Source organism: Enhydra lutris, unplaced genomic scaffold (genome assembly GCF_002288905.1).
Source record: "Enhydra lutris kenyoni isolate GAN:26980312 unplaced genomic scaffold, ASM228890v2 scaffoldscaffold38, whole genome shotgun sequence".
Classification (NCBI taxonomy): Eukaryota; Metazoa; Chordata; class Mammalia; order Carnivora; family Mustelidae; genus Enhydra; species Enhydra lutris.
Window position 1 is genome coordinate 1,864,142 of NW_019154122.1, and position 24,923 is coordinate 1,889,064.

The following is a 24,923-nucleotide window of genomic DNA, read 5'->3' on the forward strand; positions in this document are numbered from 1 at the left end:
CATTCAAGAGACTGCTAAGTCACCGCCTTCATCAGCTGTCTCTTCTTCACTGTATTCCTCCAGGGGAGATAGAATTCTTTCCCCCTTTTTTGTCTATTTTCTTTTCTTATTATTTATTTTTGTCTATTTTCTTTTTTTTAAATTTTTTAAAATTTATTTGACAGACATAGATCACAAGTAGGCAGAGAGGCAGGCAGAGAGAGAGAGAGAGAGAGGAGGAAGCAGGCTCCCCGCTGAGTGGAGAGCCTGACGTGGGGCTCAATCCCAGGACCCTGAGATCATGACCTGAGCTGAAAGCAGAGGCTTAAACCCACTGAGCCACCCAGGTGGCCCTTGTCTATTTTCTTATGACAAAGATTCATGGCTTCTGAGAGGCCAGTGCAAGAAGAAAGGAAAAAAAAAGCCTAGCGCAGGAGCTGGAATGCCAACCCAGTCCCCGTGGCCTTCGAAGAAAGATGCCTCATCTCCATTTTGTCATCTGTGTCACACAAGGAGTAGACTACATCACCTTCAGCACTATGACTGAGATTCTGAGGAAATCTAGTCTCTTCACTTTTTTTTTTTTTTTAAAGATTTATTTATTTACTTGACAGAGCTAGCACAAGTGGGGGAGTGGCAGGCGGAGTGAGCAGCAGACTCCCCCGCTGAGCAGGGAGCCTGACACGGGACTTGATCCTGGGACCCCGGGATCTATCAAAACATTTTGAAGAGATGGAGTTGCTGTGAGTGGGAAACAAAAGGGCTGTTTTCTAGAAGAAGGATGGTGCTGCTCCCGCCCTGTCTCCTGGCAGTTCTGATTCAAACATACCATGTTCTGTTTAAGCCTTTATGGGGAACGTAAAACTTCTGGGCTCTCAATTCCGTGGCTAGGTTGAGTGTATAAGTGTGTAGAAGCAAAATGTGGGAAGATGAGTTTGCTTTCCTCCTGACATTCAGCTCCCCAAGGCTTCAAGGGAACTGTTTTTACTGATTCTTAGTACTTTCAACTAGCTGATGCTCACACAAGCACACTTTATAAATGGGCCTATTTTAAGTGCTAGATTTTCTTATTCTTCACGTATGCTTTTTTCCTAACACGAAACATCATCTTCTTTCCTCACAATGTTCTAAAGAATTTGATTCCCAAGATGAAGTAATGATTTCTGAGGAGAACAAGGCTACTATACTATCAGGGTTAAATCTGAGTAATAACTCAATTTCCAAAAAGAAAAACATAGCTAAACTTATTTAAGGAACTTTAAAAAAGTACACAAGACTCACCTCTTATAAGATGGTTATGTGAGCTGGATAGAAAGTAGCTAAGAAAGGACGGAGTCCATACGTAATACTTGCTGAGATCCTGGTTGATTTCACCATATTTAAAAGTTAATGGGCATTTAGTACTTTTCCTTTTATTTGAGTTCACCTTACGGAAACAGTATACTAGAAAGAATGAAAATATTAATGTTCTCCACTCAGAAAAGTTTAATATATGTATATATTAAATAATATATATTTTGTATTTAATATATATTTATTTTGGTTTAAGTTTTTCTTCAATTTATTCAATACTGCCAAAAAAAAATACAGAGAGGGGCACCTGGGTGGCTCAGTGGGTTAAGCCTCTGCCTTCAGTTCAGGTCATGATCCCAGCCAGGGTCCTGGGATCGAGCCCCATGTCTGGCTCTCTGCTCAGCGGGGAGCCTGCTTCCCCCTCTCTCTCTCTGCCTGCCTCTCTGCCTACTTGTGATCTCTGTCTGTCAAATAAATAAATAAAATCTTTAAAAAAATACAGAGAAAAAGAAATACCTAGGTAATCTGCACTGCTTGGCTTTAAAAACAGGTTATGTAAGGTAGGGGCAGACTATTCTTTAATTGGAAGGAAGACCATGAACGCCAAGCTAATAATAAGACATCATAGATTTTGATCACTTAGAAAATTATGGTTAATAAATATTACCTAAAAGGAAAATTTTAAATCCTCAACTGTTGAAAATACATACATTTCCTGATGTACAGGGTCCATTCTGCAAATGATAAGTTAGTGCAACCAGATAAGATCAAACACTAGCAAAGGGGTGAATTCAGAGTGCGAAGTAAATTGATTAAGTTGCTGTCAGTTAAAGTGCCAAATGATCTGAATTTAATACACTGCCTATGGAATCAGATTTCAACTGTATTTATATAGAGGCTGAGCGGGGGTAGACATATATAAATAGGAGAGCTTATCATCTCAGATTATTTGAGGGCAAGGAAAAATAGAAAAGTTTTTTTGGGCAATATGGTTTAAGTCCTCAGAAATACATTCTACCATAATAAGAACCTCCAAACCATGAAACATGCTACCAAAAATGGACAGACACCATGGCGTGAATTTCTGCATTCTTCCTTCTGGGTAGTTTGCTTTATGAGTGCAAACTCCTATGTGCACCCCCTTCACACACATCCCGGGGAGCTCCAGACATGTGACATACAGAGAAGACAGCACAGCGAACAGAGATCAGCAGAGCCCTCCGACCTAAGCCAAGTTTTCTTCATTATGAGACTTTTCTACAAAGGGACTGCCAAGTCTGAACAGACCACAGAAAGGTGAAAAGATGCTTGTTTCTGCTTCAGGAGCCTCAACCATCCACTCCTGAAACACAGGTGAGGAAGAGTTCTGTTTTAAGGAAAAGGCCAACTGTCAGCCAGGGTAAAGTATTGCACCAAAAACAAGGTCTGATGAATGGAATGATCTCAATTTCCCACATCTTTCCTGGATTCGTAGAAAAAGAGTATGTGTGCCTTTTCTTTCAGAGCAAACTGGAAAATGTTTCAATCGACAATTAAAAAACAGTCTTCAGAGAATCTTATTATTACCTTTTCCAATTTACAGTCTCTGAATGACACACATAGCATGTATAACATTAAAAAACTCAACTGGTGGCTGAGGATGGTTGGGGATGCCACGGGCTAGCACACGGTCACAGATGGCAGACCACGGTGGCCCCCAGGGGTTATCATCAGTCAGACTTACGGGTGGCCTGTCCAGCTTCCAAAGTGGCAGTTCTCTGGGAGGGACGACGCATCAGGGACAGTGGTCTGTACAGCACTTTCCTCTTTCAAGCAAGAGTAACAGGGAAGAGAGTCACATGCACACAGATTTGTGCCACTTGGGTCCAATGGTCAAAGAGAATTTGGCATTTCCTCCCCAAAGCTAAAGAAAAAAACAACACGAGAAAAATGACTCCCTATGAATTAGTCTAGATTTCAGATCTCTTCTCGCACAAAAAAAATTTCATGTATGTTGAATAACCACATTTGATCAACAGATAGAGTAGCTGGGAGCTATCATAGCATTACTGAATGTCCATGTTAGATTGTTAAGGTTGTGAGACTGTTTTTTGAGGTCATAAAAATGGCACTCGGGACTACAGCTTTAGTTTTTGGGGACCCCATAGGTATATGGAATCAGGGAAATGAACATTGCTGGAGGAAGCCAGGAATCAGAGACATTTCCTACTGCTTAAAAAATGGTCAAGAGTTGCAACATGTTGAGGGCTAATCCTTTCCTTTAAAGTGCTGTTCAGAATCTCTGTGAAAAGGTGTGACAGGTAAAGTCATCTGCTACTCTCTAGGCCGTGTCTGCAGCCGGTGGGCGGTGGCGACACCCAGCCTCCCCTCCACCCAGGCTGAGCAGCGCTGTGCCAGGGAGGACACGGACCTCCAGGGCGGGGCCCCAGGGGGGCAGCGGCGGGCACCCCAGCCAGACCCCTCACAGTGCCCCATCGAAGGTCTGGGGCTCACTCAGTGCTGCGGCTGGAGGTTCGGGGCGCCTCGTCTGGGTAATTTTCTGTTTGGGGTTTTTTGTTTCTTCTTCCTCTTCAGTTTCACTTTCGCAGACGTGAACCACCACGCTTGGCGTGGACTCCGTTCCTGCGTGGAGCTCGTATTTCTCTCCTGGGGAGAAAAGTGGCAGAAAGAGGGGTTGGTGTCTCGAAACTTTGTTCTACTTGTCTTTTAATTGCTGCTGATTGGCTTTTAAATCCTATGTCAGAGCACTTAGCTTTGGCCTTAGAGATCTGATTCTGTAAGGTTCTTATACAGTTTTGCTCTTTGAAGAAATGAGCTGGTGCAGAGGACTGACATGTCGGGAGGTAAAATGGAAATGCTAATTACTGTTCTACAGACAGTGTGAGTGAACCTGCTTAACTCCAGAACGGTTTCAGTTTTCCCTCGGGAGACACCTGTAAGGTTCCAGGCAGCCATCTCTTCATTACAGGACCGCACACATCCATGACATTGCTCTGATGTATACGAAAACACCTCCCCTCCCCTCAAAATGCCTCTTGTAACCCCTTCTAAGAGATAACATTACTGTAGGTGGACAACTAGTCTGAACTAGCCCAGTACTGAGTTCCTAGATTATTTTAAAGGGATGAGAGAAATCAAAGAGAAGAAAAAGAAGAAATGAACAATAACTCTAAGAGAAGGATTTGGAAGGAGTAATATAGTATCGCCACCAGTTCCTTGAAATGAGTACTCAATGGAGAAGTCTGTCTGGTACTTTGATGGGAGGTGGGAGAAGGTAACTAACATTCACTAATGGCTGGCTGTGTCCTAGAAGGATGTATAGCAATTTAAATTGTTGTTATGTTTATTGAGTATCACATTTAATTCTTTTTTTTTTTTTAAGATTTTATTTATTTATTTGACAGAGAGAGATCACAAGTAGACGGAGAGGCAGGCAGAGAGAGAGAGAGGGAAGCAGGCTCCCCGCTGAGCAGAGAGCCCGATGCGGGACTCGATCCCAGGACCCTGGATCATGACCTGAGCCGAAGGCAGCGGCTTAACCCACTGAGCCACCCAGGCGCCCCTCACATTTAATTCTTATTAACCACACTGAAAGGTAGCTATTATGATTGGTATTTTATTTATTTATTTATTTAAATTTTTTAAAAAGATCTTATTTATTTATCTGACAGAGATCACAAGTAGGCAGAGAGGCAGGCAGAGAGAGAGGAAGGGAAGCAGGCTCCCTGCTGAGCAGAGAGCCCGATGCAGGGCTCGATCCCAGGACCCTGGGATCATGACCTGAGCTGAAGGCAGAGGCTTTAACCCACTGAGCCACCCAGGCGCCCCTATGATCGGTATTTTAGATGAGAAATCGGGCTCAGAACCTGAAGCTAAATAACTTGCTCAAGATCACAAAGTTAGCAACTCTTGGTCTCTGGGTTGTGGGTTCTATCCCCACACTGGGTGTAGAGAAGACTTAAAAAAAATCACAAAGTTCCAACACTAGAGTTAGAACCCAGGTTTGTGTGACTTTATCCTCCACTCTGATCATGCTGCCATTGGCTGGCTAGCATGCCAATCGCCGAGTGTGGTCTTTAATACAAAAATTTCTTGGGAGGGGGAAAAATAGGGAAGGTAAGAGTTTATTACCTGGTCCCAGTTTGGAAACTGCACAGAGTAAGTCATAGTTTATAACAGGCGTGGCGTCCTCCCCCTGCTTCCACCCCACAGGCGGGGAGGCGGGAGGGGAGATGAGGAACTGTTTGACGGGCTGCGGCGGCAGTAAATAGGACTTGTGCCGGGTTTCGCTGGACATCTGGACCTGCGGGCAAGGAGAGGCTCAAAACCAGCGCGTGACTGGGTTGTTTCTTCATTCTCATCGTGAGGCTAACTGTGACCTCTTTGGAGAAAATGAAAGCATTTTCCCTGGCAGCCTGCATCTCCGGGTGGCCGGAGCTGGGTCTGTGTGGCTGACTGCCCAGTGCAGGGGGCTCAGCCCAGTACCCAAGCCCCCGGGGGCCAGTAAACCAGAGCCCAGTGAGAACCTGAACCCGTAAGGAGATGAACAAACACTGAATGGCACTAAACCTGAATCCCAATTTTACTTACCTATTTTCTGAATTCTAGTTTTAAAACAAATTAGGTTTTACTGTCTCCCTCTCAAGCAGCTCTACCAAGAAACATCCCGACAACTTTCATTTATATTTTCATTTGGAGCATGAGACAATGGACAAACCTCCTTTTTCAAATTTGGTTGAAAATAAAATACCGCACTTAATAAATGAGTTAAGGTCGAATGCTTTTATGTCGTCAATTCTTCAGAGGAGAAACTGGTTCGCCAGCGCGCGACCCAGCAGGATCCAAATAGTAAGCAGAGCAGATTGGTGGAAACCAGCAGGCTCTTCTGCAACTGCAAAGGGCCAGCCTTTCCGCGGAGCCGGGTCCCTGGTCAGCCCCAGGCTGGCAGCGATCTTCAGTGGGGTGACATGACTTCAGCGACTATTTTCTCAATTCTCCCAAAGCTGTCACATCCCAAATGCCCTTCTAGACGCACAAGAGGGAAGTCAGCTCACTGATCTTTTTTTTTTTTTAATTTAAATTCAATTAGCCAACACATAGTACATGATGAGGTTTTGATGCAGTGTTGAGTGATGCATTCGTTGTGTATAATACCCAGAGCTCATCAGGTCAGGCGCCCTCCTTAATGCCCCTCCCCCAGTGACCCCGTCTTGAGGAGTTAGGGCTTCACCCTTACAGAACCCCAGTGGAGAAAAGCTGCCAGAAAGATGAATTCCTTTAACGTTTAGCATAAGCACAACAAAGTCAGGAAGGCAAATATCCTTAATATTTATATATCCGTAAAACAAAGAAAATATGTTTTTACATCCCTTGCTGATTGGGATTATTTCAAAGACATATACTCATCAAGAAAACGGAGGACGGAGGGTATTTCGGGATGGAGGAAAAGGTTGAGAGAACAGCATGGCGAGGTACCTGTGCAAAATACAGCTTCAGCTTCTTCCCGTTGAAGTCTGTTTCGTTGAGTTCTATTCGCGCTCTTGCTGCTGCTTCTGGTTTGCTGAAATTTATTCTGACTCTCCGAAAGCTCTTAAATAACTGAAATGTCACCTGGTCATCATAGATAGTGAAAAGTGCTTCAAATCTCTCCTAAAAATTGAGGTTTAATAAATGATCAGTTTAGAAAACGGAATGTAACAAAACAGACCTAAGAAAATTCTCAGTACCTTAAGAAATACTCCTTAGGCTTGCCCATGGTAACATAATAAAGGAATCTGTCAATTAGCTTTGTTTTTGGTTTCTGCAAAGATCCTGCAACTATTTGTTGATACTGACGTAAAAATAATTTGTTAACTTTTCTCAATTTGAATATTTTCCTACTGCTTTGCAACATTTCTCCGGTTTGACAAAATATAAAGTGATTTGTGATCAAATATGTATTCTTCTAATGTTCAGATATCCCTTATAATTCAGAAAACATCATCTGCTTAAAAATTATATTATTTTTGCTCATTCATTTAAAAAAATACATATTAAGCAGCCAACTACATGTGAGACCTTTACATTAAGTGCCGGGCTTCCAAAGTATCACAAGCTGCTTCAAAGGAAGGTGAACAGATCAAGTCTGTTTTTATTTATTATCTCTATGTATTAAAGTAATATGTACAAATACTTATTATAGATATAGTAAAGACTTTTACATGGCACTTCGGTTCTTAAAAATAAATGTGCACAGGTAAATGTATTAAATCCTAATAATTATTAACACTTCTAGGTATATTTCAGTTTCCTCAGCATCCATTTCAAAGATGGTTGGCTTTGTCACTCTTAAAAAAAATTAGAATTGAGACTTTGTGAAACTGCATTTCATTTAATTCTTGGCAGATGCTAATACTTTGAATATTAAGTATTAAAATTCCCACATGAGATGGTTAAGAAATGTCAACCCTGAGGGGCACCTGGGTGCAGTAGGCTAAGGATCTGACTCTTGACCTACACTCAGGTCATGATTTCAGGGTCATGAGTTCAAGCCCTGTGTTCATGAGTATAAGCCTACTTGGAAGGAAGGAAGGAAGGAAGGAAGGAAGGAAGGAAGGAAGGAAGGAAGGAAGGAAGGAAAAGGAAGGAAGGGAGGAAGAAAGAAAGAAGGGAAGAAGGAGGGAGGGAGGGAAAAGAGAAGAAAAAAAGAAAAGAAAAGAAAAATATCAATACTGAAGGCAGAGGAAATGGAAAGTAGGGAAGAATGAATTAAGCATGGTTTATGTTAGTATTCTGTCATTCTGTACATTAGTTTCCCTTGCTGAGGGTAAAGGACCATGTATTTATTCCCAATTCCCACAACAATGAATTTTTTAAAAAGATTTTATTTATTTATTTGACAGAGATCACAAGTAGGCAGAGAGGCAGGCAGAGGGAGAGAGGAGGAAGCAGGCTCCCTGATGAGGAAAGCCTGACATGGGGCTCGATCCCAGGACCCTGAGATCATGACCTGAGCCGAAGGCAGAGGCTTAACCCACTGAGCCACCCAGGCGCCCCAACAATGAATTTTTTGTAGTCACAATAACACACGATCTCGCAAATGAAACAGCTACTTGCTAATTACAACCTTCTTCCTTTCATAACATTTTTTTTCTCACTCCAGAAATATACCGTCACTGAACGTTAACAGGCAGGTGACAGCCATAGGTTCTATGGGTCTCTCTCTTCTAAATTCTAGTATCTGTGAATGGATTCAGCATTATACAAAAACAAAGCCATGCAAAAGCCAATCAGTAAGCATCTTCTAAGTTTTGTCAGATCCTTCTCTTTCTTTCCCATTTTCATGGAGCACAAAACGGTTTGAGAAATGTGTGACTTCTCATTGTGAGGTACAGTAGAGCACAGACAGAATTAATGTGGAGGCAAAATGATCACTGTTTCCGTGTGACGAACAACATGAGCCTTTGGCTGGTAGCTCCGCCCTCCTGTGAACCCACAGGTTCCAACAGGTAGACTCCTGAGGGGGTGCCCCCGACAACCAGATGTGGACACAAAAGGGGTTCGGACAACTGCAGGGAGGTCATGATCTGCCCACATGCACTGAAACTAACTGGCGAGAAACATAATTCATTCAGAAACAAAGTATTACTTTTCTCCTTAGAATTGTTTTAGAAATAATGCACTTTTATATGTTTCTGATTTCTTGAGTATTAAAAATGAACACCGTCCTGTTCAAGGGTGAGGCTTGCACATTTGCTTCTGACAAAAGGAAGATCCCAGAAAATCCCATGGCCACGAACACTCTTTCTCCAGCGGTCTCTTAGTATCCCTTCAGGCAGTACATCTATAGGAATAAGACAGTTAATACTGCCTAAAAATCAATCCCTAGGGCTTTTCCTGTTATAGAAGTTTTCCACCAAATATAGATCAGAAGCTGCCTTCTATGCTGAAATCACCCATGCAATTAGCAGTAAAAAGCACGACAAATACCTTACATCTAAAATATGCAAAGACAACATGTAACGGATAGCTTTCTTGGGAATTCCAGAAAAGTACTTTGCAGCTGGGTAACAAGCCAACTAAAATCATGAGGCGAGAAAAGTAGAAAAGGTTTTATGGGAAGGTTGGTTTCAGGGAGATGAGGGTAGCAGCTAGGTGTGTATTTCTTGACCTTTCTGGAAACACTACTTCCCTATCTTCTCTTCCCCCTCCCAAAGCAGCAAAGGCGAGGCTTATCAATTTCACTGAGGAATTAATTATGAAAATAATTTTGTTGCACCCCTTTGCCTTGGACATAAGAGCCTGAGGGGCCCACCATGTCTGCACGTTAAGGACAATTTCACTGTTGGGGCGCCTGGGTGGCTCAGTGGGTTGGGGCCTCTGCCTTCGGCTCAGGTCATGATCTCGGCGTTCTGGGATCGAGCCCCGCATCGGGCTCTCTGCTCAGCGGAGAGCCTGCTTCCCCCTCCTTCTCTCTCTCTGTCTGCCTCTCTACTTGTGATCTCTGTCTGTCAAATGAATAAATAAAATATTAAAAAAAAAAAAAAGAACAATTTCACTGTTGAGAAGCAGCAGTGTTTCAACCCATTCAGCTGTGAAATTATCTCTGGAGTCCTACGGCAAAAGATTTTTCATGTTCTATGTCTGTCTGTAAATCTGAAATAGAAAATTCCGTCTCTCCAGCAGGTTTGTGGATGTCAGAGACAAGGCCTCCATTTCCACCTGGGGAAAGGCAAGTGCCTTTGGTTCTCCTCCATATCACTGCTGACTACCAGGGAAGAAAGCCCCCAAACTCCTGGGTGTGGTAGATTTAAAACTCTGATCATTTGAGCACTTGTAATAGTTCTGGGCCCTAAATTCAGAAGTGCCAGAGGGGAGCAGAACACATAGAAAATGTGAAAACCTTCTTTAACTGTTTGCCCATAGTATTCATGTTGCTTTCAACACTGTTCCAGATCAGAAAGAGGCATGAAACTGAATTAAAATTCAAGGAAATATGGAAGACTAACTGTTCGGTATTGACGTCTAGGTTTTAGTGGTTCATATGTTTATAGATGCATACTCTGCCTTATTGGAACACAAGTTCTTAGAGGGCTATTTTTCCCCCCAATCTATGATATCCCCTATTTACCATGTAGAAGAAAAGTAGTCAAACCAACGATAAATCGTTTTTGATGGTAACAAACTACAAACTGGTACTAGGGTGGAGACGGAAATATTCTTAATGGGAGTGTTGACTACATAGGCAGAGACTGTCAAAACTCATTAAGCTGCACACTTAAGACCTGTACATTTACTGCAGCCAAGTATCATCAAATGAGAAAAAAAGAATAAGAAGAAAAAGAGTGACACGAGGAGGGGGATGAGAGAAGGTGGCAACTGGAGTGACCTGTGGCCAGCCGTGGAGGTGGCCCCTGGGCCATCATCACTGCTGCACGCAGCCTGTCTGGGCCAGAGCCTTGCACACCAGGGTCAGTCCCCCGACCTGGCTGGGGGCACAGCAAACCTACTGTTTTCATCTTCACTTGGGACAACACATCCTTAGTCATCGGTAATCATTCTGACTCTAGGAACTTCTTTTTTCTTCCATGGCTAGTTGCAAAAGATGCAGATGTGTGACTGTGCCTTTCCAGAAGAGGTGTGCCCAACGCAGAGCCCATGTTCAGGCAGGTTGGTGGCCAATCACCAGCCTCAAAACACGTAGAAAATAGGGTGCCCCTTTAGGAGAATGAGATCCACAACCACACTATCACACCTGTGACTTTTTTTTTTCCCTAAAGATTTTATTATTTATTTGACAGACAGAGATCACAAGTAGGCAGAGAGGCAGGCAGAGAGAGGGGAGGAAGCAGGCTCCCTGGTAAGCAAAGAGCCAGATGTGAGGCTCAATCCCAGGACCCTGGGATCATGACCTGAGCGAAGGCAGAGGCTTTAACCTGCTGAGCCACCCAGGCGCCCCCTAACTGTGACTTTAACAGTGAAGCTGACTGGGTGGCAGGCAGGGCCCCTACGTCTAATGAGATCCCAGATCTTGACAGTCCCCAGGCAGCAGCGATGGCTTTTTCTCTTTAGCCTGAAGGTTGGCTGTTTATTGAAGAGCAGAGAAGACAGAGGAGCAGACTGCAAGGCCTCCTGGAGGAAAGGGCAGATGGAACAAGCCTGTGGCGTGGGCAGACAAAAAGAGAAAAGCAGAGAATTCTGCCGCTGCTCAGCATGTCCTCTCCTGCCCCACTGAGCACCGTGCTGCTGGGGATCTAGAAGTGACAGTCCGGTTACGGGCGGGCATTACCTAATCCAAGGACTCAAGATGGCCCATGCAACATTTCAGGTTTGTAAGCTCATCCAGGTGCTGGAGCTCAAACATTGTTTGGATCCAAGACACCAGAGATGAGAAAAAAAATCACACAAGTGGGTTCTTCCCGGAAGACCATATGAATTTTCCCAGGCACGAGTGAAACAGGGTAGGTCATCCAAACTGCTGTTCAAAGTACCCAGGCTTCAGGGGTCAAGGTCAGGATCCTACGATTCATGCACAAGGAAACCCATGACTGCTCACCAGGAAGTCCTGTCGAATCTTCACTTCCTTCTTCCTGGTCTCCTCACTGAGGAAGTTGCAGAGATTAGGGAAGTCCAGCCTCAGGCTTCTTTGGGAGTCAGGAGGAAGGGGGGGGCAGCCTACAGGTGCTCTGTTGGCTCGTCACCACGATGGTCTCTTTCCTGTGACTTTGGTGATGGAGCACTGGCTTTGATGAGCATACCAAACCCTTCTCTACATCTGATAGGAGGACATGAGTAGACACCACCCATTCCTGAGCAACAGAAGCTCTCTGCTCACTGGCCTTTATCATGGGTAAAATATTCCTTTCTCCATCCAGTTAATAGAGACCGGTCCCGGTCCCATCTTCAAACATGAGACCACAAAAGCAAGACTGCAGGAAGAATCCACAACCTGGACAGAAAACTTTAGGAAGGTCTGATGGCTTCTACCAACAATTTATGTTCTCAAGGAACAGAGCTCTCCAGCCAGACTGTCTGGATTTGACTCCACGCTGTTACATAGCTGTGTGACCTTGGGCAGGTCGCTTACCTTTGCTGTGCCTAGTTTCCTTACCTGTTCCTTGAGGACAGTAAAAGTACCCACTTCACTGGGTTATTGTGGAGGACAGAGTGAACACATGGCTCTTGGAACGACAACAGTGAGTACTGTTACTGCTGCTAACAGAAATAGGGCAGGGCTTTGCCAACAGTCCTCTTGCTATTCTGTGGTCGCAAAAAATAGCTGCTCTTCTGTATGATGTCGATTCCCCGAGAAGGAGGTGAATGCATGGCAGCAACATGGCATCAACGGATGGCACTGGCATGTACTCTGGAGGTCACCACTGGAAAGCTGGAATTTGCCCTTCTTGATAGTCCTTTAGTGATTCAGACACAGCAACGCTGCTGGAGCAGTCCCCTGGGGACACGCCTTCCCAGGAGAATTGGCTGTGCTGGAGGACACAGTGCACCAGTGATTAGTGTCCATCCTTGGGGGATCTTCCGAACCTGACCTGTGACCATGACCCTTTGAAGCAGAGATGGCTGCTTCTCTGTTAGGACACTGAGGAACTTGGGTTCCTCTGCTATGAACTTGGGACTTGAGGGTGAGAAAAGAAATTTTTTTTTTTTTGGTAGTTATAGCAGAATTCTTCATATTCAAAAAATACATAGTTTTCATTTCCTTGGCTTTTAATCCTTATTAATTTTATCTTTTTGTTTTGTTTGCTATTTCTTAAAATTAACTGGAGATGGTCTTGAAAATACTTTGCTATGCACGTATTCACGGTGCTAAGCTAGCACAGGGGAATGAAAAACCATTTAAAACAAATGGAGGGGTGCCTGGGTGGCCCAGTGGGTTAAGCCTCTGCCTTCGGCTCAGGTCATGATCTGAGAGTCCTGGGATCGAGCCCCACATCCAGGCTCTCTGCTCAGCAGGGAGCCTGTTTCCCCGCTCTCTCTCTCTGCCTGCCTTCCTCGCTACTTGTGATCTCTGTCAAATAAATAAACAAAATCTTAAAAAAAAATTAAACAAATGGAAACAGCTGCTATGAAGTTATTGAAGTATAGAAGGAAAATGTGAAGCAGAAAGACAGGATTCTCTTTAATTGAGGCCAGTTATGCACAAAGATCAAGAATGTTCTATCCTCGGGCTTGCCCATGTGACCTCCATCTAGACTCTTCCTTGCTGTTCATCCACACTCCCTCATTCAATAAGGCTCGTCCGACCCTAGCTGCTGAGGCTACAGCAAGGACCACATACTGACTGTGATTTGTTCCAGGGTACAAGTTTGTTTTCTTGTGGTGTTTTCTTCAAGGACATTAGAGGGGGAAGGTCATTTTTGAAAGCTAGAGACCCATCTTTCCAAAGACATATAAACTTGAAAGAATGTCACAAACAGCCATGGGAAGGAACTTATGTGTGTTACTTGTTCTTTAAAATAAAAAAGGTGGGGGGGGCGCCTGGGTGGCTCAGTTAGTTAAGCGACTGTCTTAGGCTCAGGTCATGATCCTGAAGTCCTGGGATCAAGTCACACATCGGGCTACCTGCTCAGGAGTCTGCTTCTCCCACTGACCTCTCTCCTCTCATGCTCTCTCTCTCTCTCTCTCTCTCAAATAAATAAATAAAATCATTAAAAAAGAAGAAGAAAGAAAAAGAAAAAGGTAGGGGTGCCTGGGTGGCTCAGATGGTTAAGCGTCTGTCTGCCTTCACTCGGGTCATGATCCCGGGGTCCTGGGATTGAGTCCCGTGCCCTGCTCAGTGGGGAGCCTGCTTTTCCCTCTCTCTCATGAATAAATAAATAAAATCTTAAAAAAAAAGAAATAAGAAAAAGGTAGCCTTCTTCTTGCTGAACATTTTGTCTAGAAGCTTTTAGGCAAAGCCAAGTAAAGTTGGTGCGTCCATGCTGATGGGGAGCAGGGAGCTACAGTGTCAGAGGGTGTCAGAGTCCCAGCAGGTGAAGAAAGTGGCCAACTGGGAGGCAGGCCTGGCATGGGGTGCCGGAACCCAAGAGTCTCAGGTCAGTGTGCCCATGAGGGGCAGCCCAGCACGGGCATGGGAGCTCAGGGGGCTGAGGAGGGTGCCCGGGCGGGAAGACTGCCCAGAGCAGGGAAAGAGGGAAGGCATCTCAGCAAAGGGGCAGGCTGACAGGGTGTCGAAGCCCAAGTGAAGGGAGAAGGGTGAGGAGGGAGGTCTATGCAGGGAGGCCATCCAGTGTGGGGTCCTGGCGCCCCAGGGGGGTCAGCATGGTCTGTGTGGGAGGGTGGCCCAGCACAGCATCCTGGATCCCAGGCAGGGTGAGCTTGGTGCTCTGGGACTGTGAGAACCTGGGTGGGGTGTAGAGGACTCTCATGTGGGGGGGTCCGGGTGCAGGGCGTTGGAGCACAGGGCAGGTAAGGAGGGCATTCACATGGGAAAGAGGGTGGACTGTGGCAGTTACATACAGACCAGTGACTGTATAAGTAATTAATAAGACAATGGAAGCTAGTTTTCTCTCTGTCAAATAGGACTTACAAAGCTGAAACGGGAGAAAACTAGAAATGAATTCTTTAGTGCTGGCCTGGACTTGGCAAGTATAACCAGAAACACACAGATGCACGTATTTAGATAATTCCTGACTCTGTCCGCCAAGATGCCCAGGGACAGTGGTAGCTGACTCGCACGCATATCCTGGTTTCTGGAACTCTGGAAGGAGGCAGGGCTCCTCGGAAAAGTGGCTGGATCTAGGGCTGGGCAGGCAAGGTACATAATAATTCTGGAATATCTTGTTGTGTTTGAGAGTTTAAAGGCGTACTTAGGAATGATGCGCACGTGTCAGAGACACAGAAGCCATCTTGAAGGAGCCACCACTGGCTGAACCGAGGACAAATCAAAGTTGTGACAGTTAACAGGTTACGACCAAGGAACAAGATCAGAGACCATGAACTGTATGGATATAAATAAATGAATAAGTTAAAACTCTGATGGGGGAAACAGGACATTTACAAACACCTCCCACAAAATAATTACTAATTACAAGGAGAATGAGAATAACTCGACGGTGATCATGCCTGGTAGACACCACCTTAGTCAAGGGCTCCAAGTGAATTTTGTTGGGAGTGGGTCCAAGGTCACCACCTGACAGGACGCAATGACAAGAGCACCACTTCTGTGACATTCCTGCCAAAGACGCACCACCTCAATCTAATCCCGAGGAAACATCCCACAACCCCGAATTGAGAGACATGCAATAAAATAACCAGCCTATAACCTTTGAGTGTGAACCCCAAGACAGACCCGGGGAGACCAGACATCCTCCCAGACTGAAGGAGACTAAAGGCGTCTGACAGCTAAATGCAATGCTTCAAAAGGAGCTGGATATTTTGATATAAAGGCCATTATTGAGACAACTGGCAAATCTTGAATGGGAGCCTGGGGATGAGAAGGGTGTAATACACCAGTGTTAATTTCCTGAGTTTTGTGTTTTCTGCTAGGCAAAGGTCCTTCTTTGCAGGAAAAACATATTGTAGTATTGGGGTGATGGCCATCATTGTTGGCAACTTAACCTCAAAATGGTTCGGGAAAAAAAAAAGAGTTCTTTGTGCTCCCAAACCAGTAAAGATATCTTGATATGTACTCCCAATATATTTTAGTTACCTAAACACACACACACACACACACACACACACACACATACATACGTTACAGACATCTTGTGGTACCCTTGTATCGTCTATAAAACTCATAAAAATAGAATGTATATCAGATTAGGAAATAAAAATAAAAGGACATGGTCTTTAAATTAGTTTATGAAGCTTCCACATACCAGGATACTGGTATCCTGACCCCGTAGATGATTCTCCCAGGCTTATTCAGCACATACTTAATAAGCAGCAAGTCTTAAAAGCCGGGCTCTGGGCCAGGCAGTGTGGCAGTGACACACGTGCCCATTCAGAGCCCGCTCACTCCCGAGTTCTCCTCACCCATGGGAGCCCTGCTTTGGACAGATTAGGAACGTCCACACTGGGATAATCCAGCTGTTTCTTAGAACCTGAGAGCCTTGAGTCCTGCCTTGGCTTGGGGTATGGTAGATCTTTCCCAACTGAAATGAGATTATTGGGGGGGAAAAAAAATCTTTGATGTAGGATAGATGCCACTGTATGCGCTGATAAAGGTAAACTAGAAGGCATTTTGACTATCTGTACACATTAGAGAAAAGTTATTTGAATGATGGTAGGATAAATTTCAATTAAATTATAGGAAGCCAAGGATGACTCACTATTACACTGGCTCTTTCTCATCATTCAGGTTTCGGCTCAAATGCCACTTTTTCAGACAGGTCTGCCCTGACCACTCTTGTTAAAAATGACCACCCAGCAAGCCACTCCCTATCCCTCTACTATTTTATTTTCTTTGTGGTACATGTTATATTGGAACGTCTTACTCACTTGTTTGCGTGTCAATTTTTCTCTCCCTATGCTCCACGAGGGCTGGCACTTTTTCTTGTTCACCGTGGTCTCCCTAGAACCTGTAAATGACCGTGGCTGGCACAGTGTTCAACGATACTGCTTACATGCACTGAGCCACACTGAGGAACCTGCAAACCCATGTCTAAGACCATGATAGCAAAGCTCCTTATAAGTTGGTGATATCTTAATACCGCCGGTCATTAGGATACCGAATTACCTAATGAACTGATTCCAAGTCCTTTTTAACTCTTGGTTTTGAGACGATATATTCACAATGGAAACCATAAATATAACTGAAGGTAACTGGAGATACCTTTTTCATTTCAGAATATCCTAAGGTATCTAAAAATCCCTAAAATGTTATAATACACTGTGGTGTGTGGTCTGAGGACCCAGCGCGAGTCCATGAATTTGCTACTAGTCCATGATAAAGCTCAGCAGAGAAATTGAGAAAAAGTGTCTAGAACCATTCTGGCAAGCTTACATTGCTGTGACATAAGTGCATTTTACGAAAACATCAGTCTGCGATAGTTTGGAGGAAAAAAACTGGTCCTCCACTGAGCAGTGAGTCTGAGAAGCATTCGTTTAGAGTTTACCCAGAAATTCATTAAAAAGTAACAAAAACGTGAATGACCAGACTGGCAAAAATCTTAAATTCTGAGAACAGAATGTATGGGAGATGCTGTGGTACACTGGAAACTCTTCTAACAAGGGGCTGGCAGGAATGCAAACAGGTACAAGCAACTTTAGACACCACTGGACAGTATTTGCTGGCACTGAAGAAACTAAGCCAGAAGCATCTGTCCTGTTATAACCCCTAAGGAACCCCCTGCACCCCCACCTACAGAAGACATACACAGAACATTTAGCATCACAGCACCTGTCAAAAATAACCTAAATGTCCAACGTAAGAAGCTGTAAACAAATTATGGTAATTTTATAGAATGGGACACTATACAGCAAGCGAAACAATACGTATTTCAACATGGATTATTCTTACAGATAAAATGTTGAGGGGAAAAAAAAAGAATTCATACCATATGCCACTTATATACAATTTAAAATAATGTAAAATGTGATGTATTTCACTAGTGTTTTAGTTTTTAGCGTTCAGATCCTGAATGTATCTTCTTAGACTTATACTTCAATATTTCATGGTGCTACTGTAACTGATAACGTTTTTTAAATTTCAGTTTCCAAATGTTTACTGCTAGCATATAGACGGTACAACTGATTCTGTGTATTGACCCCATATCCTACAATCTTTCTGAACTCACTTACTAGCTCTGACAGTCGCTATGTGGATTCCTTTCCAAATGGACAATCATGACAATTGCAAATAGAAAATTTTGAAAGTACAGTGGACCCTTGAACAACAGTTTGAAGTGTCAGTCCATTTATATGTGGATTTTTTTAATGTAGTATAGTCCTGTACATGTGATTTTAGTAACATTTTTCTTGTGATTTTAATAACACACTTTCTTGTGATTTTAATAACATTTTTTTCTAGCTCACTTTATTGTAAGAATCCAGTACATAGTATGTATAACATATAAAGTATGTGTTAATCGACTATGTTATTGGGAAGGCTTCTGGTCAACAGCAGGCGATTAGTTGTGAAATTCTGGGGGAACTCCCAAGTTTTTAACTCCATGGAGGGTGAGTGTTCTTACCCCCAGCATTGTTCAAGGATCAATCATAGTATATGCACACACAGTTAAGCGGAAGCAGAAGAAAGACCAATATTTGATCACTGGACCTACAAATATGGCAATTTCATATGCTCAGACTTAATAAAAAAGTTGAAATTACACGGGAAATCATAAGCACCGAGTTCAGGGTAATGGTTATCTGTAGGAGGAGACACAAGGGGTTCAATTACATTAGTAAAATTTTATTAGTTAAAGTGGGTGGCCACATGGGTTTTCTTTACGTTAGTCTTTATCCTTCTCGCATGACCCAAAAATTGCCCTTCGTTTAGGAGCTTGGGATGGTGCCTTCACACAAGATAAATAAGCAAATTTGGAAGTTATTTGCCTGTGTCTTACCTGGACTCCTTGGGTGAGCAGAGGCCAAGGCAAGGTCGCACACAAGGGAGCCTGTTTGGGGAACTGAATGCATGGGACAGAGAGGGAACCGTGAAACAGGGAAGGGCGGAAAGCCAGTCCTCCTTCTGTCCAGGTTTTGTTATCAAGCCGGTCACCTCTGTGGCCAGCCGGGGTGTGATCTGGCCGGGAGCCCTAAGAAGGCGGTAAGAAGACCCTCAGAGCTGGCTACAGTGTCAGAAGAAGGAGGACTTATTCACTGGCTCTAGCCTCCCACTGGTCAAGGGTTGCCCTGTGGGATGCAGACTCCCTCACATTTTCCCTTCTGCACAGGCGTCAGGACAGCCCAGCCACTCCACACAGGCAGCAGAGAAACGCTGGGACGATATGCAATGTTATGATATAGTGGAGGCCGGTGGCTGAGGTTATACCTGCGCACAGCTGGCTGCTTGAGCAACATCTGGAGTGAGGAGGTGGGCCAAGAGGATGTGCATGGGGCAACAGAGGGGCCCAATACATACAAATCACATGCACACACGCACATGTGTGTGTGTAATATGTATGTGTGTGTATATGCGCATGATATACGTATGTATATATAAAAGCATATTACGGAGAATGTTAAGCTCAGGACAAAAGGGTTCTTTTTTTAAACATCTTTTTACATACTTTTACTGTGGTAAAATATACGCAACACAGCATATGCCATTTTAACCATTTTTAAGTGTACAATTCAGTGGCATTAAACATCGTCACACTGTTGTAAAACACCACTACCCATTTTCAGGACTCTGTCGTCATCCCCAACTGAACCTCTGTGCCCACGAAACTATAACTCCCCACTCCCTCCGGCCCTGGCAACCACCTTTCTACTTTGCGTCTCTCTGAGCCAGGCTACCCTCTCTCACAGACGAGGAGTCATACAATACTTGTCCCCTTGTGTCTCTTATTTCACTCTGTCTGTCTTTCAAGGGTCATGCATGTTATCACATGTATCAGAACATCATTCACTTTTAAAGCTGAATAACATTCCACTGGATCTACACACCGCCCTTTATGCATTTATGCATCGATGGACCCATGGGTTCTTTCTGCCTCTTGGCGTTGCAAAGGAGGCTGCTATGAATACCGGTGCATGAATACCTCCTCGAGTCTCTGCTTTTTATTTTTAAAGATTTTATTTATTCATTTGACAGAGAGAGAGAGAGAGAGAGAGATCACAAGTAGGCAGAGAGGTAGACAGAGAGAGAGGAGGAAGCAGGCTCCCTGCTGAGCAGAGAGCCCAATGCAGGGCTCAATCCCAGGATCCTGAGACCATGACCTGAGCCCAAGGCAGAGGCTTAACCCACTGAGCCACCCAGACTGAGCCGCCCGAGTCTCTGCTTTTCAAACGTATCCAGAAGCAGCGTCCTGGACCTTATGGTAATTCTATGTTTAAAATTCTTTGAGGAACTGCCCCGGTTTCTGACAGCAGCTACACCATTTTGCATTCTTACCAACAACGCACAAAGGTTCCAATTTCTCCACATCCTTGTCAACACCTGCTCTGTTTTTAGGATAGCAGCCATCCTAATGGGTGTGAGGTGGCACCTCACTGTACTTTTGATTTGAACTGCCCTAATGGTTAGTGATGGTGAGCATATTTTCATGTGCTTATTGGCCATTTGTGCATCTTCTCTGGGGAAATAGCTAAGTTCTTTGCCCATTTTTCAACTGGGTTGTTTGGTTTTTGTTGTGGAGTTTTAGGATTTCTTTATACATTCTGGATATTAATCCTTTACCAGATAATATGACTTGAAAATATTGCCTGCCATTCTGTGGGACTGCCTTTCCTGCCTTTCACAGAAGGTGTCCTCTGATGTCCACATTTTAAATTCTGATAAAATCCAACTTGTTTTTTTCTATTGTTGCCTGTGCTTTGGGTGTTGTATCCAAGAAATCATTGCCAAATCCAATGTCAAGAAGCTTTTCCTCTGTTATCTTCTAAGAGTTCTATGGTTTTAACTTCTGAGAGTTTTATGGTTTTAACTGTGACATTTAGGTCCTTGATCCATTCTGAATTAAATTTTGCATAAGGTGTAAGATAAGCGTCCGACTTCATTCTTTTGCATGTGGATCTCCATTTCCCCCAGAGCCTTTTGTTGAAAAGACTGTCCTTTCCACATTGAATGGTCTTGGCACCCTTGTTGAAAATTATTCAACTATAAGTGCCAGGGTTCATTCTGGGCTTTCTATTCTATCGCATTGGTCAATATGTTCATCTTTATGCCAGAAAAACAATGGCTTTTAAAAAAATTTATTGAAATATAACTGACATATATGTACCCACACCGTTTTGATTACTGTAGCCCCGTTATAAGGGACATATCTTAACATAATAAAGGCCATATATGATAAGCCCACAGCTAACATCACATTCAATGATGAAAAGGTGAAAGCCTTTCCTCAAAGATGAGGAACAAGACAAAAATGCCCACACTCACTACTTCTATTCCACATAGTACTGGAAGTCCTAGCCAGAGCATTAGGTGAGAAAAAGAAATAAAATGCATCCAAATTGGAAAAGAAGTAAAATTGTCACCATTTGCAGATGACATGATATACACAGAAAACCCTAAAGACCTAAAAAAAAAAAACCACAATCTGTTAAAACTAATAAATTCAGTGAAGTTGAAAGATATTGAATACACAAAGATATGTCATATTTCTTATATTTATAACAAACTACCAGAAAGAGAAATTAAGAAAACAATCCCATTTATACTTGCATCAAAAAGTGTAAAATAGGGGCGCCTGGGTGGCTCAGTGGGTTAAAGCCTCTGCTTTCGGCTCAGGTCATGATCCCAGGGTCCTGGGATCGAGCCCCGCATCGGGCTCTCTGCTCAGCAGGGAGCCTGCTTCTTCCTCTCTCTCTGCCTGCCTCTCTGCCTACTTGTGATCTCTGTCTGTCAAATAAATAAATAAAATCTTTAAAAAAAAAAAAAGTGTAAAATATGTAGGAATAAATTTAACCAAACAGGTAAAAAAAAGATTTGTATATTGAAAACTACAAGACAGAAATGAAAGAAACTGAAGAATTTATAAATAAATGGAAACATATTCATGCTCATGGACTGGAAGAATCATTATTGTTAAAATGTCCATACTACCCAAAGCAATCTATAAATGCAATGAAATCGCTATTGAAATTCCAATGGCATTTTTCGGAGAAATAGAATATAGAATCCTAAAAATTGTACAGAACTATTAAAATTCCTGAATAGCCAGAGCCATCTTGAGAAAGAACAAAGCTGGAGGATCACACTCCCTGCTTTCAAATGATATTACAAAGCTATAATAATTAAAACACTATAGTACTGGTATAAAATTAGACACACAGGTCAATGAAACAGAATTAGAGTGTGGGGAAAGAAACCCACATATACATGGTCAATTAATTTTCAACAAAGGAGCCAAAAGCATATGATGGGAAAAGAGCAGTCTTGTGAATAAATGGTGCTGGGAAAATTGGACAGCTACACACAGAGAATGAACTCCAACCATTATCTTACACCGCATACAAAAATTCATCCAAAAATGGATTAAAGCCTTGGTGTAAGATTGTAAACTATAAGAAATCCTGGAAGAAAAAAACAGGTGATAAACTCTATGTCACAGGTCTTGGCAATGATTTTTTTTTTAAATTATTTATTTATTTATTTATTTATTTTTTAAAGATTTTATTTAATTTTTTGACAGAGAGAGATCACAAGTAGGCAGAGGCAGGCAGAGAGAGAGAGAGGGAAGCAGGCTCTCAGCTGAGCAGAGAGCCCGATGCGGGACTTGATCACAGGACCCTGAGATCATGACCTGAGCCGAAGGCAGTGGCTTAACCCACTGAGCCACCCAGGCGCCCCATGATTTTTTTTTTTTAATCTGACACCAAAACCAAAGGAACAAAACAAAAATAAGCGGGACTACATCAAACTGAAACACTTCTGCACACCAGAGGAAACTGACAAAATGAAAAGGCAACCTACTGAACAGGAGAGACTAGTTGCAAGTCATGTATCTGGTTAAGGAGTTAACATCCAAAATATATAAAGAAACTCATAAACTGAATAGAAAAAACCCACGCAATCTGATTTGGAAAATGGGCAGGAGATCTGAATAGCCATTTTTTTTCCAAAGAAGACATACAAATGCCCAACAGGTAAGCAAAAAGATGCTCAACATCACTAATCATCAGGGAAATGCAGATAAAACCACAGGATATCACTCTCACACCTGATAGTGTCAAAAAGAGAGGAGATAAGTGTTGGCGAGGATGTGGAGAGAAGGGAACCCTTGTGCACTATTGGTTGGAATGTAAATTGGTGTAGACACTGTGCAAAACGGTATGGAGGCGCCTCAAAAAATTAAAATGATCCAGCAATTCCACTTCTGGGTATTTATCCCAAGAAAACAAAAACACGAACTTGAAAAGATATCTGCACCCCCATGTTTACTGCAGTATTATACACAATAGCAAAGACATGGAAACGGCCTCAGTGTCCATCGATGGATGAATGGATAAAGAAAATGTGGTGTGTGTGTGATCTTGTACATACACACACACGCACACAGAGGCACACAATGGAGTGTTATTCAGCCGTTAAAAAAAATGAAATCTTGCCATTTAGGACAACATGTATGGACCCTGAGGGCATTATGTTAAGTGAAATAAGTCAGACAAAAAAAGGCAATTACCATATGATCTCTTTTAGATGGGGGACTCAAAAAACAAAACAAACAGAATGAACTCACAGATACAGAGAAGAGAATGGTAGTTGCCAGAGCCATGGGGAAATGGGGTGGCAAATGGGTGAAACTGGCCAAAAGGTAGAAACTTCCAGTTATAAACTAACATTCTGCAGATATTACCAGTAAGGCTTTTATACAAAATTTACCATGACTAAGAACCGTATATAAAAGGAAGTCCACTGACTGAACTGCTCCTAGAATTTCTAATGATACGACTTCCAATTTAATTTAGGTTAGATATAATCCCAAATGGTTTTTCAAATGAAAATAAATCAACAAGAACTTACCACTTTGGCAACTAAAAAAAAAACTTCCTAGGTTACACTTAAAGAAAAAAACAAGAAGCTGGAACGGATACGATTGTGAGGTTTTTTGAATGAATCCTTAGGAATATAATTTTAAGATAAAACTAGTAATATGTGTGGGTCTTTCATGGATCACAAATAAACAAGGTCTACGTAATTATTATATAAAAATGCAGAGCTCTTAAAACTTTTGAGAAAACTAGGAAGGATGATTTCAAACGGTCTGCATCATGGCTGAGCTTGAGAAAGAAACGAAAACAAAGCTGAAAGGTACAAAACTGGCGGTTCCCCTTCACTCTACCCCCACCCCCTTCTTAACCCAGGCCCCTCCCTTCGGACTCTCCTTCCACCTCCGCGGCCCTGCTCTTCACACGTTGTCCACAGACATTCCCAATACGTACTTCTGATCACCCCTTTGCTCAGAAGACTATTTCCCGAAGAAGGGCAAGCCCCTTGAACTTTGCAGGATATCCCACGCTCATCTTTCCAGCTGGATTTAACTTCACCTTGGCTGGTCTCACCTGTGCACCTGCCACAAGAGTTCCTCCCTAAAGTGTCCACACTTCCTAGAGTCAGCTCGTGGGCTCGTTCTGTTCCCTCTGGCCAGAATTCCCCTACCCTTCCCTGCTAACCTCCTCCCCGGCTCGCTCCGCTCTTCTCCAATGCCATCTCCCCGGCAGATCTTTCCCTCCAGCTGGCTGTCCTACTGACCTCTGACACCTCAAGTTACTAAGTGCCTCGAAAGCCACTAGGGTTCCATCTTATGCCGGAATTACTTATCATCTCCCGGGCAGGGCTGTACATGGTCTGAGGCAGAAGCTGTTTCTATTCCTACGCTATCTCTGGAAGCAAGTGGCACAGTGCCTTACGCACTTGAGTGCGTAGTGAGTCAAACCATATGAAGTTCTCTCCAAGAAAGTCACCGGAAGGAAAATTCTCTGGGTGTGCAGACAGAAAATTAAAGGACTGGTATGTTGAGAAAAAAGTGTCAGCACATGCAAAATTTCTACCAATGACAAGAATATTTACTTTGGTACGACTGAGACCTATAGGCTTTTGT

At 43.2% G+C, this 24,923-nt stretch overlaps 1 protein-coding gene across 1 annotated transcript in view; it reads right to left on the reverse strand.

The window, feature by feature from the left end:
• Positions 1 to 1,768: 1,768 nt before the first annotated feature.
• Positions 1,769 to 24,923, reverse strand: part of LOC111154899 (RCAN family member 3) — a 32,100-nt gene continuing 8,945 nt past the window's right edge. Inside the window, exons 3-5 of the mRNA XM_022514849.1 lie at positions 6,748 to 6,921; positions 5,404 to 5,575; positions 1,769 to 3,918 (exon numbers count right to left, since the gene is read on the reverse strand). Coding sequence (XP_022370557.1) covers positions 3,734 to 3,918; positions 5,404 to 5,575; positions 6,748 to 6,921 — 531 coding nt within the window. The 3' untranslated portion in view covers positions 1,769 to 3,733. The remainder of the gene's footprint in view (positions 3,919 to 5,403; positions 5,576 to 6,747; positions 6,922 to 24,923) is intronic.